At 35.3% G+C, this 15,254-nt stretch overlaps 1 protein-coding gene across 2 annotated transcripts in view; it reads left to right on the forward strand.

Moving 5' to 3' along the window:
• Nucleotides 1-15,254, forward strand: part of LOC135206277 (alpha-(1,3)-fucosyltransferase C-like) — a 239,250-nt gene that overhangs the window by 11,401 nt on the left and 212,595 nt on the right. For both annotated transcript variants that reach the window (XM_064237696.1, XM_064237697.1), the window contains exon 2: nt 12,970-13,029. In XM_064237696.1, coding sequence (XP_064093766.1) covers nt 12,994-13,029 — 36 coding nt within the window. In that variant the 5' untranslated portion in view covers nt 12,970-12,993. The remainder of the gene's footprint in view (nt 1-12,969; nt 13,030-15,254) is intronic.

Consider the following 15,254-nt stretch of genomic DNA (forward strand, 5'->3'; position numbering starts at 1 on the left):
TTCATAGGGAGTCTGTACAAAGGTACATAGATAACTTTCTGCTTGTCTTTTAACCTTATTTGGTGTTCTATGACATCCGTTTTTCCTAAGGATCCATCCGTAGTGGAGAAAACATCATGATATTCAGTTAAAAGATCAAGAAATTTCTGCTGAATTTCCTCCTCTTGAATGTCTTTATTGATTTTACTTTTAATAGATTGCAAAAGGGATTCATCCGCAACTGATTGAGCGTGATTGATCTCAGCAACGGTAAGAATGCAATGTTTATAAACTTCCACATCCAAGATATGTTGATTTTTGTGAATTACTAAAGTGGTATTCAAATGATTACAGACTTCAATGTTACATTGTTGTTGTGAGATGACTGTATAAATGGCTTGTGTGATGGGCAATCCGTTAGTTTTCAGATTGTCGGAAAGGATTAACATTTCAGATCCTGGCAAAGTTTTCTTTACTCACTAATATATTCGAAGTTACGTTCGGCTTGAGAGTTTGTGTGCAAGCTGATATAATGGGTGAGCGAGAATTCTGTTGGGTCGCATGTATTATTTCTTTATTCATGAGACAAGTGATTGGTTCTTCAACGTACGTTACTGTTATATTTGTTGTCTCCTTTTTGTCCAAAACTGATTTTAAGGTGATAGAAGACTTATAGAATTTTCCTTTGATATACACGCCGTGTTTGGCAGGGGCTAAGGTAATGTTTTGAGTGCCCATAGAGGGGTATCCTATAATTACAGCTGGATACATATCAATGTTTTGTACAACGATAAAGATATCGGTAAACGTGCGCTTACCGACCTTGTACTGAATATGTGTTATTCCTACCACATTTAATTCATTATTTCCGATCCCCGAGAGCCTTACTCCGGACTTCTCTATAGGGAAGTTCGAAAATAACAAGTGGTGAGTCCACAAATCCATGATATTACGTGGACTACCAGAATAAAAAAATAATGTGAAGGATCGGTGCTCTAAATTTACTGCGTGTAATGTGGGGCGTAATTCATTTTGGCTTATTATTGCGTGAATTTGTTGCAAATCTACGGGACCCTGCACTGATTTATTGGATTCGGCCGTGTGTTTCATAGGAAAATCGATTGTCTCACAATGATCTGGTAAATGATTAAATGGATTATTTGATACAAAAGATGTTGATATGAATGACCCAACATCATCCTCTCCCCCATTGGAGTTGACTATGTGGTATTTGCTTTGCTTTGCGCATTCGGAAAATTCGTCTGACCTTGCGAGTTTTGGCTAGATGGCCCGGGAACAGAGTTACTTGAAGCACGATTTATTTGTTTCTGATGTTGAACAGCATTGCTGTTTGCCTGCTTCTTCTTATAGTACTGAGGATTCTTCTTTTTGTTTTCATTGCTAACAGTTCGCGTGTTTCTAGGATTCTGCTGTTGATTTCGCGAGAAGCAACAATTATATGAATGAGTGGAACTGTTATGGATTGAACAAAAACGTGTCCTACAGTCTGAAATCATGTGCCCTGGGCGCTTGCAATGGTAACAAGTCATCCCTGCAGCTTGATTATTATGAACTACGTTTACTTGTTGTGGCTTATTTTCATTTTTTGCAAAAACCTGAGTAAGCAAGGGATCGAGGTCAGTACACTTAGGCATGTGCGTTTTGATCTGTTTGTACACACCTAGTTCCATACTGTCGGGCATTAGCTTTTTGTCAAAACACCGGACTAAAGCTTCAGGCAACATAACTGTCATGCAAGTCAAGTATATTAGCCGTATGAAATCTTTCATGGCGATATTGGTTCTTGTAACCCTAGTGGAGTTACTTAAGTTATCTTGATATTCATTTAGCCGGGCGGCAATTACTGCCGCCCGTTCTACAACATTAAGCTGAGTCATAGAGGCTTGATTAAGGATGTTCCTTAAAGCCAAAACTACGTCAAAGGCTTCTTCACCCCCATATATAGCACGTAGCCTAACTTTGAAATCGTCCCATGTAACCCCCTCTTGGAAAGAGACTCCTCTAATATATGCGCTTGCATCTCCTTTAGCAAAGTCTATGAAGCTTTTAGCTTCCTGTAATTGTACAGATGGGTCTGTGATGCATTTTGCGTTTAAATGAGCATCTACTGATGAGATCTATGACTCGACGTTTTGAGGCAGGAACCCATTGACCCAACCTTGAAAAGGTACTATAGCTGACCTAGCACTCACTAGAGTAACCACGGGATTGGGGTTACCGGGTTGCCATGTTAACTTTTACTTTTTTCTTATCACTACGATTCCTTGCGATCCTATCAAAGTATCTATATGAGTACACACGTCCACTGCGTAAACGCATATGCAATATAAAATGAAGATGTGTTGCAGATTATATGAAAGTCCCCCAAAATGATAATATTAAAGACAGATAATGTGATAAAGATATTTCCGGAGAACTTCTGGAAGAAAAAGGAATTAGCAACAAAGAGAAAAAAAAAAAATTCTGCAGGCGAGAATTCGTAGTTGAAGATACATTCCTGTAATGAAGGAAGATTAAGATTACGTATAACTCGCCCCAGGAATAATGAACGATCGACTCGTGATGTAAAACACTTCACTGATAAAACCTGAATGGATAAAGGATGTACTTAGCTTAGTATATATGCAGGAAGACTGTTGTGTTTCGATGACGTCACAACCTCTCCCTCTCTCGCGTTGCAGGAAGACTCTTGTTGTCGTGATGACATCACAGCCTCTCTCTCTCTCGCGTTGCTCCGCGCTTGACCCAATCTCTTTGCCTTGGCTTCTGGTCGTGCGTTGTTTATTTGATGAATGTTTCACTTCCCATTGAAGATCCGATGCTGCATTCACGTCCGGTTTGATTCTTGAAGATATGTGATGAAAATCGTTCACTAAACGTTGATTTGGATGCTTGAATTCGTCTCGATGAAGGACATTTCTTCGTATTCGTAGGATGCAGTTTACTTCTGATTTATAGCTGATTCTCGATGATTCCATTGCTTCGGTAGACGTAGATAGTTCTTTGTAAATGTAGATTTAGGGCTGCTACCATTTCCTGCTGTTTGCTGCCACCATTTCTTACTGTCCGCTGTCCACCTCTTACAATGGTATAGGACGGCGACAGTTTGTATGTCTTTTCTTACGTCTGTTATACGTAAGCATTGTGGTTCTTTTTCCCCTTCTTGTCTGAGTGATATCTAGTAGATTTTGGTTCTTTAGAATAAGGGAGATGACTCAAATGGACTGAGTTAAGTTATTAACAACTTTATTTCTTAGCTCCATCACTGGAGTTTAGGAATGGTTGGTTGGATGACCGCTCAGTTGGGAAATCTAAGTTGAACTGCACTACAAGAGGATCGCGTCGATAGTGTAACACTAGTTATCTCAGCGTTCTATATAATAACAAGAATAAATGAACACGTGGCCATACGGCTCGGAAGTCATGTGTTTCCACTACAGGTGAATAGGTCAACCGCTTCCCATGGAAGGTGTTGTGACCTGTTTACAAGACGCACTAAATGTTTATTCAGGCAAATGCAAACCAGGCTACTGCAAGCATTGCATAGCATGGTCTAGTTTCACGTCCTGTTATGGCGCCGAGGTTACACTCCTAATTCGCCAATGACCCCTTGGGTCATGGGTTTATTTACAGATATGGAATTTATCTGTATAGAAAATGTAATATATTACATATATATATATATATATATATATATATATATATATATATATATATATATATATATATATATATATATATATATATATATATATATATATATTATATATATATATATATATATATATATATATATATATATATATATATATATATATATATATATATATATTATATATATATATATATATATATATATATATATATATATATATATATATATATATTATACATATTTCACAGGATTCTCAAAAACTTCTAAATAAAAAAATTGATTTAATACGCCAAAGTGTTTTAACGTGCCTAAACTCCCATTATATGCTACATTTCCTTTCTTATGTGAAGACAACTTTCGGTGGAATTTCTTGAAAATCGTCCAATAAATTATATATATATATATATATATATATATATATATATATATATATATATATATATATATATATATATTATATATATATATATATATATATATATATATAATTTATTGGACGATTTTCAAGAAATTCCACCGAAAGTTGTCTTCACATAAGAAAGGAAATGTAGCATATAATGGGAGTTTAGGCACGTTAAAACACTTTGGCGTATTAAATAATTTTTTTATTTAGAAGTTTTTGAGAATCCTGTGAAATATATATATATATATATATATATATATATATATATATATATATATATATATATATATATATAATGACTTATACCATAGTCTTTGAACTGGGCATTAACACAATACCCTCTGATAAAACACCTTTATATTTGTATTTGTGGTTAGTACGTCCCCTTTCCACAATCCCATAAACATCATCACCCTTAGTTCTCATTACATCCACCCCATTGTTAGTATCAGAAATAACATCAATATTAGTATCAGTATCACCACCCATTATACCATTGTCATAGTCACATTCACCAAAATTGTTACCACTGTTAACTCCAATATGCCGCATTACATCCCCGCAATTATTTCCCGTATCACCAGTGTGGGTTTTAATATTACCACTCCCTGTAACCCCAGTATCATCACCATTAGCATCACCAAACACATCCCCTTTTTCAATAATCTCCATATCCTCAGTTCTAATCACGTCATCATAAGGAAGAAAAATACCAGGTATTCCAACTGTTATCCCATTAACACACGCATGGATCGAAAATTTGTCTCCTACATGCAGGATGACCCAGCAAAAGTCTGTTGCCCAACAAAATCCCTTTCATTACCAAAAATGGTTCTATTAATACTCTGTCACCGAGAGTAAAATTAATACAAACATGCACCGCTCCCAGTAAATCATCCCACAAACAGCTGTTTGCAGTACAAGGTCACACCAAGAATAACAAAAAAAAAAGGGAGGAGATAAAAAAAAAAATGTGCTTCATTCAGCAAACCATCTCTCTCTCTCACACTCTCCCAAGCGCCTGGCAACCAACCTCTCTCTCTCTCCCTCTCTCACTCACTCACTCAGGCACTCGCCTCTCTCTCTCTCTCTCTCTCTCTCTCTCTCTCTCTCTCTCTCTCTCTCTCTCTAGGGCGTAACTCACAATAACCAAAAAACCTTGCTCATGTTATTACAAAACCTCCCCAATGTCCATCGAATCTCAAGAGACATCAAAACAAAAATACACTTCGAGCAAATTCGTCACCAATAAAAAGAGAAAAAAAGGAAACAATGAAATTACAATCACATCTTCATATGACCGGAACCCAAACTTGTATACGCATTGCAAATGTGCGTAACTTATTTACCACACCCGGTAAACACTTTAATATGCCAAAAAATTAAACTTAGATCCTCAAAACTTCGGAACACAAGTTTACACAAATCACTAACTAGCTACACTGTCTGATGCAGAGAGAGAGACCCAACGCCCCGAACACAAAACCCTTGAATCAGCAAAGAAAGCCCTGAGTTGCCTGTTACATAATTATAACCCTTTTCCTCCCCAAAAACATATGCCTAAACTAGCATTAGTCTCTTCGCTAGCATTCCTACAGCCTATAAAAAGCTTTATAAACACTGCCACCAACTATAACTGAGCAAATTAAATATAAGGCACTGGTTAATCAAAACTTAACAAGTGGCAACTCTTACCTTTCAGCTGCTGGCCATCTCCCTCTGCAAACGATATCAAAATAGGCTAATGAATTCACATAAATACAAAAATATGCTATTTATTTCCTAAACTGGATGAACATAATATGGAACAAAGTGACTAAAAGATGTCATATTAAGAACTAAGTCTGACCCACAAAAACTGTAAATTGTCATTCTATTCTTCTGAATTGGACTAAGTAATCACCCCCAAACTCCCAAATTTTCAATTGCTACATTTTCAATAGTCAAGAGGGAATCCCATTATCTAGAATAATGACATGGGACCCATCTGAAACAAAGAGACATATCCATTATATTCCGTAACACACAATTAATTAATTAATGTTAAACAATGTATACAGATCACACTTCTCTCTTTTCAAATGCAACTGTTCCTAAGTCTTTTAAATGTTCCCTACCTTCGGTGGGTTTTTTTCAACACCTCATGTCCTCCGAACCGTCCTTATCTTTGTCTCAGGAGAGTGTGCCTTTTCTCCTAGTGTTGGGCGATTGGACCCATTATTACATGCACGAACGCATGTAGCTGTCAGACACACCTTAAAATCCCACAGTAACTGGTTGTACGGGATCTCCGACCTCACAATGCATAATCATCAATTCCTTCATTTTAAAAAAGGCTGTCGCTAGGCTCTCTCTGTCTCCAAGCCAAGAAAGCTGATGCATCACAATTCACCAACACATTTACTTTCTTCTTTAATATATATATATTATAATATTATATATATATAGTATATATATATAATATATATATATCTATATATTATTTATATATACGATAATATATATATATATAATATATATATCTGCTATAATATATTAATATAAATATCTATATATATATATATATATTAATGATATTATATTATAATATATATATATATATATATATATATATCTATATATATATTATAAATATAATATATATTATATATATATATCTATATGTATATATATATAATATATATATATAGTATATTTATATATATATATATATACACACACATATATATATATACAGGCAGTCCCTGGGTTACGACGGGTTCGGCTTACGACGTTCTGAGTCAAGGCACTTTTCAATTATATTCATAAGAAATTATTTCCCGGGTTGCGACACCTATAATAGGTACTGATCTGGCAGAAGAAATAAAATACCAAAAATGCTAAATAATCAATATTTGAAGGTTTTTTTTATGAAAAATGCAATAAGTATGCAGTTTACATAGTTTTGAATGCACCCAAAGCATTAAAAGTAAGGTTTTCTTAGGATTTTTTATGATGTTCCGACTTACAACGATACAACGATTTTCGGCTTACAATGCTTCTCAAGAACGGAACCCCCGTTGTAACCCGGGGAGTGCCACCTGTATATATATATATATATCATATATATATTATATAGATATATATTATATATATATATTATATATATATTTCTTATTTGTATATTCTTGCCTTAATGAAGATCAAGTTCATTTCCAAGGAGAAGAGGGATGTTGTGTTGTTAGAATATGAGAATCATTACTTGAGTAACTGTGTGAAGTAGTAAGTTTGGGAGGCATTTGTTTAGAGAGGAAGAACTGCCAATATTCATGTAATTGGCCAGGTGTACCAACTGACCAGCAACCTCTTTTTGTACTTCCTGTATGGGCAAGTAACATTAAATGTTCAAAAACATGCAGGATTATCAGTGATTGATTCCTCATTAAGCTAAGAAGATTTAATAGTCCTGTAAAGTCTTTAATACACAGCTTACATACATATGTACATACATACATACATATATGTCATCTATCTCTGGAAACCAAACCTTTTCTCTTAAAAGCTGCTTTGTTTTAACAATGCCTTGGTGTCCTGCATGAAGAAGATCTATCGCCTTCTCTTCTAGTATACAAGGGATGTCAATCCTTGAGCCCCTTAAAACTATAACATGGTTCATTCACAAAGAAAGCTCTCCTACTCCTGTAAAACATTGTGAACCTCCTAATATTTTCTTTGTTTCTCATAACATCCCATTTGTTAGTCTTAATTGCTTCTATGACCTTCTCTAAAGTCTTATCTAATTTGGTTTCCATTTCAATTTTTTCTACACTTAAGGATTTTGGTACTGCATTTGTCATAATGTAATTCACAAATTCCTGTTTCAGCTTCCTTTTGTAAGGAGGGATGTGAAACTGTCATATGGCATTAATCTTAAATTCCACCTTTCTAACCTTACTGTTAATTTTGCTGTTAGATTATTGAAAAGTTTTTCTATGGGATGGTGATCAGTTATTACTTTAAAACATTTTCATACAAGTAAATATGAAATCTTTCAATAGAATATACTGTAGCCAAAGCTTCTTGCTCAGTTTGCGAGTACCACTGCTCTACCTCTGAAAAGGATTTACTAGCATAATTAATAATCTTTGTTTCCCCATTTAAGTCTTCCTGCACTAGTAGAGTACCAAATCCTGCAGAGAAATATCTTTTTTAGGGTCAAAATATGCCATGACCTCGGAACAAGTTAACCTATTCTTAATTTCCTCAAAATTTTGCTATTGGTCAGCTTCCCACTTCCACTAAACATTGTTTAGTTAAATCTCTTCAAGGCTTTGAAATTGTACTCAAATCAGGTATAAACATAGAGTAATAATTAGACATTCCTAGAAAACTCCTAACTTCACTAGCATTATTAGGTCTTGGGGCATTCTTTATTGCATGTACTTTCTTAGGATCAGGACACACACCTTTATCAGAGAAAATATAACGAAAATAACTCAAATTACTCTTATTAAATCTACATTTACCTCTATTGAGAGTCAAATTTCTATTTTGCAACCTCTCCATAACCTTCTTAAGAATACAATCATGCTCTGCTTGTATTTCAGCATATATAAGAATATAATCTGCAATGTTAGTTGCACCTTTAATATCAGGTAACAATTCCCTAATTATATTCTGGAATATTTTATACTTGCTAAGACCAACATGAGAGGAAAATGTAGTAATCTACCTTGAATCCTCATGAAACTCAAGTTGATGATTCCCTTGGTTTAAGTCAAGTTTGGAGAATACCTTTGCATTGTTAAGATCAGTCATTATCTCATCCAATGTTGGAGTGAGATGCCTCTCTCTTTTAATAGCCTTGTTAGCTTGTCTCATATTTACACATTCTTATATCTTGCAAATCTGAACCTTTGGGTACTGTCACTATAGGAGAAACCTACGGAGTTGGTCCTTCTACCTTATGAATTATGTCATTTGCCTCCTAATCCTCAAGTTTCTTTTCTACCTGCTTGTGAATCTGGAAAGGGATACATCTATATGGCTGAGCAACAGGCTGTACAGTATCATCAATGTGAAACTTAATCTTATAACCCTTCAACTTACCTATGCCTTCAAAGACATTTTTAAACTCAGACATAATACCACTAGCAGAATCAACTGCGTTTATGAACTTTAAAATTCCCAACTCAAAAGAGGCTTTATAATCTAAAACAGACAAGAGTGTGTACCTTCCACAACATAAATTGCCCTTTTCACATTATTACCTTTAGCAGATATCTGACAATCAAATTTTCCCATAACGAAAGAGGTACAACTCTTTCAAAAGGATATATTTTAGCCTTGCTTTTACGTAACTTACCTTATTCTTCCATTTATCATAATCTACAGATACAAAAATGGCGAATGTTGCACCAGAGTCAGCACAAACTTCCATAGACATATTATATTATAGGCATATTATTTATGTTAACATTTACCATAGGTCTCTCAATATCACTTTTCCTACAAATAGCCTGGTTACCATAAAATATTTTACCTTCTTCATCACTACCCCCTTCACTGGTAAAATTATACTTATGTTCATCAATACTTTTAACAGTTTTCCTTTCTGAACTCAACCTAGTAAAAAGAACTTCCTTACCATATTTGCTGCAATGCTTACTTATTGAAGGACTCTGTTTTTTTGTGTGTGGGTACTCAAATTTGCATCTCCAGCACGATCCATTCGTAGGCCTTTTGAGTGAAGTCCTGTTTAGGTCTAAATGCTGAATTCCCCTTTTGCTTCTGTTGTCTTGTTCCATCTGATCCATGCTGTGAATTTATACAAGATCCTTGCTTTCTACTCAGTGAGCTCTTTCTCTAAAATGTGCAAGTGATGAATTTCCTTCATGTACTCTGCTGTCCTTTGATTGCTTGAGGTTTGAGCATAACCTGTTTTATTGGCTTAGACCTATGTGTTGCTCTTCTGGCTAGATTAACTTTTTCAGCATCCTTATTTCCAATTTTACTTGCTTGAAATTCTGACTGCTCTTCAGCTTGAATAAATTTTATAATTTCTGAAAATGTTATTTCCTCCTTCAAAATCTTCCCACATGCCGGTTCCGATGTACCACGTTCCATTATTTGTGTAAGAATTTCGTTGTCTTTATCACCAAACATACAGTTTCTGGCTAATTCCTACAATCTTGAAACAGGCTTGAATCTCTTCATTAGGCTGCTGCACACACTGGCAAAATTTATGAATTTCATAAAACCGTTTGACCTGAAGTTTGAAATATTCCTCAATTGAATTTGTGGCAGTTTCCATATCGTCTTCCCTTCCTTTTTGTGTATCTGTGAACCCTACATAAATCTCTGCTATTTCTTTCACCGCAAGTAAATGCAGTAGGGGTTTTTGCCTCTTTTTATCCTTAATGATATAGGCTACAACAACATTCCAAAAATCTGTTGTCCAGTCCTGCCATCTGTTGGCCACATTGCCATCCTCACTGTGAACTCTAAATGGTTCAATATACCTAGCAAAATCTGCCATGCTGTGTTAGGCTAGGCTATTCTTGACGAATAAAGCAAGACTACGCTATCCCACTAGTCTGATCCCTTGCCCTAGATCAATATTAGGCCCAAATAATGTCTTATTTCTTTCGTACTCCCACGAAAATATATAGCTATCCTAAGCTATAACAGCCACAAACATGTTATGACATTAAGAAAACGAATATCATGCATAGCCTGGGATGGCCTACCTAAAAGCAACGGGTAGTCGAGCTTGTGGGCCCTTTTCATATAGCCTATTAGGCTAACTCCTCTTTGATCGTCGCCATTATTAAATCTTGGCCTAATGAGGAATCAATCACTGATAATCCTGCATGTTTTTGAACATTTAATGTCACTTGACTATACAGGAAGTACAAGAGGAAGTGGCTGGTTAGTTGGTACACCTGGCCGGTTACATGAATATTGGCGGTTTTTCCTGTCCCAAAATTACTACTTCACACAGTTATTTAAGTAATGATTCTCATATTCTAAGAACACAACAGACGTAAGCTTTCATCTTCTTGAACAGTAGACCTCATCAGCCGTACTGATTTTTGGGTTTTAAAGGCACAAATACATAATTTCACGAAGGCCAGAAAAGACGCTAGAACAGTTTCAAAAGAGACAAACAACATAAACAAACTATCCGAATCATGTTATTCCGTCGTTAATCTGCTGTCTGGCCAAAAGACGGGCCGATTGCCTTGGTTGAATTGCTTCTCTGTCCGTTCAGCCGATCCCTCGTCCATACCATCAGCATCAGCACCTGCATTGTGGGTTCTTCCTGCCAATGCCTGGCTGGGAGAAAGAGACAACCCGGGCAGTAGGAGTGGTGCAAACAACGTCTTCTTATATTTATAGTTTTTAGAATCAACAGACGTTGTGCCGTGTAAAGATTGTACATAATAATTGTTATTATGGGGAATCAGACAAGGGATTGGGTATACGATTAGAAAAGCATAAACGATCATGTAGGATGTGGTCGAAATATTGTTCAAATGCCAGACATACATCAGAGTCAGGGCATGTAATTAACTGGGAAGGAGCAAAAGTAATCTACAAAGATAATAGCATAGGTAGACGTAGAGTAATTAAAAGGGCTCTTATTAATATTTTCAAGCGTGTTTGGATTTAACAAATCATTTACCCAAGAGGATGCATTTTTAAATTTAAAAATGCATCCTCTTGGGTAAATGATTTGTTAAACTCAAACATGTTTGAAATATTAATAAGAGCCCCTTTATCTACTCTGCGTCTACCTACGCTGTTATCTTTGTAGATTACTTTCTCTCCTTCCCAGTCAATTACATGAACTGATTCTAATGTGTGCCTGGCAATTGAACCATATTTTGACCTCATCCTACATGATCGTTAATGGTTTTCTAATCTTATACCCAATCTCCTTCCTGATTCCCCACAATAACAATTATTACAATCTGTACACGGTGCCACGTAAACCCCAACGTCATCTGTCTTTTCTTTTTCATGATCCTTAATCAACATTATTTTAATGAGCAATTATACCTAAAATATCAATCCAACCTATTTCCCCTGTTCTCTTGTAATAAATGTTGCATGCTTTCGTAACTACGATAAGAAAGCGGAATACACTGACCTCTTTTGAATTCATGTTTCCCAGTCGGTTGATTATAAAAAGGTTTTCTAGCCTTTGTAAAAGCTTGGCAAATAAAATATTTTGTGCGTCCAAGTCTCATAAAAACCTTTCTTATATTTTCTATTTCCTTATGGAAATTAGAGGACAGATAAAGATTGAAAGAAAACTTTTATTGGAAGAATAACATATTCAAGTGATTCTGTAGAAGAAACTCCATAATAAGAGCTATAAGAACAAGAGAATAAAAAAGTTAGTTTTCAAGCTGTGCTTGGAGAGCATCTTAAATTATGCAAATTACCAGAGTTGCCCAAAGATTCCATATGGGCAAGTAAGCTAAAATTGTTCTAAACCCAAATCTAAATCCAAATTAGCACTAAAACTTCATTGAAACAACATTTCTTGGTTGACTATGGTATATAGGAATGTCAAATCGACAAGAAGATAAGGAGGGCGAACGAAAGAGCAGCGGGAGATGCCGAGGAAGAAATGCTTAGGCAGCTTTAGTAATCAGGAAGTGCAAAATGGATGAATTCTTCTATCTTGCACTTTCTGGTTACTCAGTGTGAGCAGTGGTAGGATGTTATTTGTAGGTACTATATAGATAAGGAACGTTTATCAGATGGGCTCATTTTGATTCAACATACAAATGATATACATTCTGTAAATGATTGCTTGTGTTTCTCTAGAACCAACCCTTCTTTGTAGGAACATGCAAAATTGATGTTGTGAAAATGGATACACATCACCTGAGTTTTGTTCTCTCTCTCTCTCTTTCAGGGCTGAGATTGATTTGGTCAAAGAATGCGTCACAGCTTCTCAAGAATGAAGAAAGTTTGGGTGAGTATCATGACCACAGAAATGTGTTATTTTTCTTGTGTTGAATGTTTATGACTCTGAGAAACTAATTGCTTAATGCCAGTACATAGAGACTGTGACTTCTCTCTCTCATTCCTAGATTCCAAGTTATTCTAGCTCAAAACCTTTAATCTGCGTTATCATTATTATTAATATTTTAATGATAACACTTTTAGCTCCCAGCATTTTTATAAATCTTTCACCGTGACCTCATTAACGGGCTAATTCACGGCATAATTTGTCTATTGTGCATTAAGTACATTTTCCTTTTTAACTGTCTGCGATATAATTGTATCATGACTGCCGCTGTGCAGTTCCAAAAGTGATATGGTACCATATGACATTTACAAGCCTAATTCTTTCACATTTTTATTCATCAGTTTACTCTTGTCTGTTGTCTCATGTGTCACCTGATTCTTTACTGTCACATCTTTCATTAGCTGACTCTTCCACATCTGTTTCAGCTGATCCCTCCCTGTCATTGCCTTTTGTCAACTTGTTTATCAGTTGAAGGAACATTATTGTTAATTAACCCAATAGCTCCCATGGTCCTTAATTTAGGACCAAAGGAATTACCAATTATATCTTGTAATCAATGGAGCTTTTATGATATTCATTTATTTAGTCATGAAGATTGAAGTGTATTTTAGACATTCTACCTATGTTTTGATGGATATTGGCAACACCGTCGTCGCTGTTTTCAATACTGTGTGATAAACTTGAGTGTAGGGACAGACCTTATTTTTCCAAAATTTTATTGTTTGTTTGTTTTTTTTTTTGTTTTTTTTTTGTAAATTAAAGTCCTATCTATTCCATACTGACAGAGGGTTAAACAATGTTCAAACTTCCCTATAAAATCTGTTAAATGTTTCAAAGTGGCTTGATTCAGATACAGCAAGGACCGAAATTTTGGTACTAAAAAATGATTACTTCATCGAAACTGTAATGAGGAAGAAATTGCGCCAAAATTCAAAAGAAAGAAAAATTCTGATTTGCCTTGGAAAAGAAAGGCCCCTTATTTCACAACATTCATATTTCCAGCTGGTATTGGGACAATTGAAAATTTTAAATCAATGAAAGTTGAACTACGTGGCAAAAACACAATTGAGACTTTTTAACATTCCATTTGTAATGATATACTGAAAGAAATTTGCAAAGAAGCTAATAGTGACTCTACACAGAAAAATGTTCTTGATTTTATTCTAGTAGCAAACGGTTCGAACAATTTCCTAGGAATCTTATCATTTTTAGGTTGCTACAGATTGCCAAGTGCATGGTATTATTTTTGTTTGGTAGAAGACTGAAACTCAGACTATTCGGTAAATGATAACGAGACACCGATTTCTAAGCATCAAACAGTAAGCAGTATCTTCATCTTGTTCACAATGAAAATGCAATAAACTGCGTAATAGAGAAAGGATTCTATTCTCTGGCCAAAAAAATTACAGCCTAAGTTTAATAGTGGTTATGTCTATGATTAGTTGTCTTGAGAACCTATATGACCATAAAATATTGTTAATTTATCAAGTTATGACCTGTTTGTAGAAATAAAACAATTCGGAATCAAAATTACATGGAACAATAAGTTCAAAAAGAAGATCCAAATGTCGACCAGAGGATGATAAAAAACAAAAAAGGAAGATCGTGGATCCCGCTTACAGATTTGAAGAAAAAGAACAGTTCTTTGCGAAATGACATGGCAAGAACATATTTACAATTGTTAGAACCATCAACCTGCCAACCCTATTAGAATGGAATGGAAAACCTCACAGTTGCACTTCGATATAGTTGTTAGGAGAGGGTGGATAGCAAGACAGAAGCAAGATAATATGAAAGGAGGTACTGTAAAAGGAATGAACAGGGTTGCAATTCTGGGCCAAAGGGACGCTGCCAAGAACCTTAAGTAATGCCTACAGTTCATCCCATAACGAACACTGAAGGCACTATATCTCCTACGGGGGCCAACCCTATTGGAAATGCAAACTTCCCTATAAAATCTGTTAAATGTTTCAAAGTGGCTTGATTCAGATACAGCAAGGACCAAAATTTTGGTACTAAAAAATGATTACTTCATCGAAACTGTAATGAGGAAGAAATTGCGCCAAAATTCAAAAGAAAGAAAAATTCTGATTTGCCTTGGAAAAGAAAGGCCCCTTATTTCACAACATTCATATTTCCAGCTGGTATTGGGACCATTGATATCAATG

The sequence above is a fragment of the Macrobrachium nipponense genome, chromosome 29 (assembly GCF_015104395.2).
Source record: "Macrobrachium nipponense isolate FS-2020 chromosome 29, ASM1510439v2, whole genome shotgun sequence".
NCBI classification, from domain to species: Eukaryota; Metazoa; Arthropoda; class Malacostraca; order Decapoda; family Palaemonidae; genus Macrobrachium; species Macrobrachium nipponense.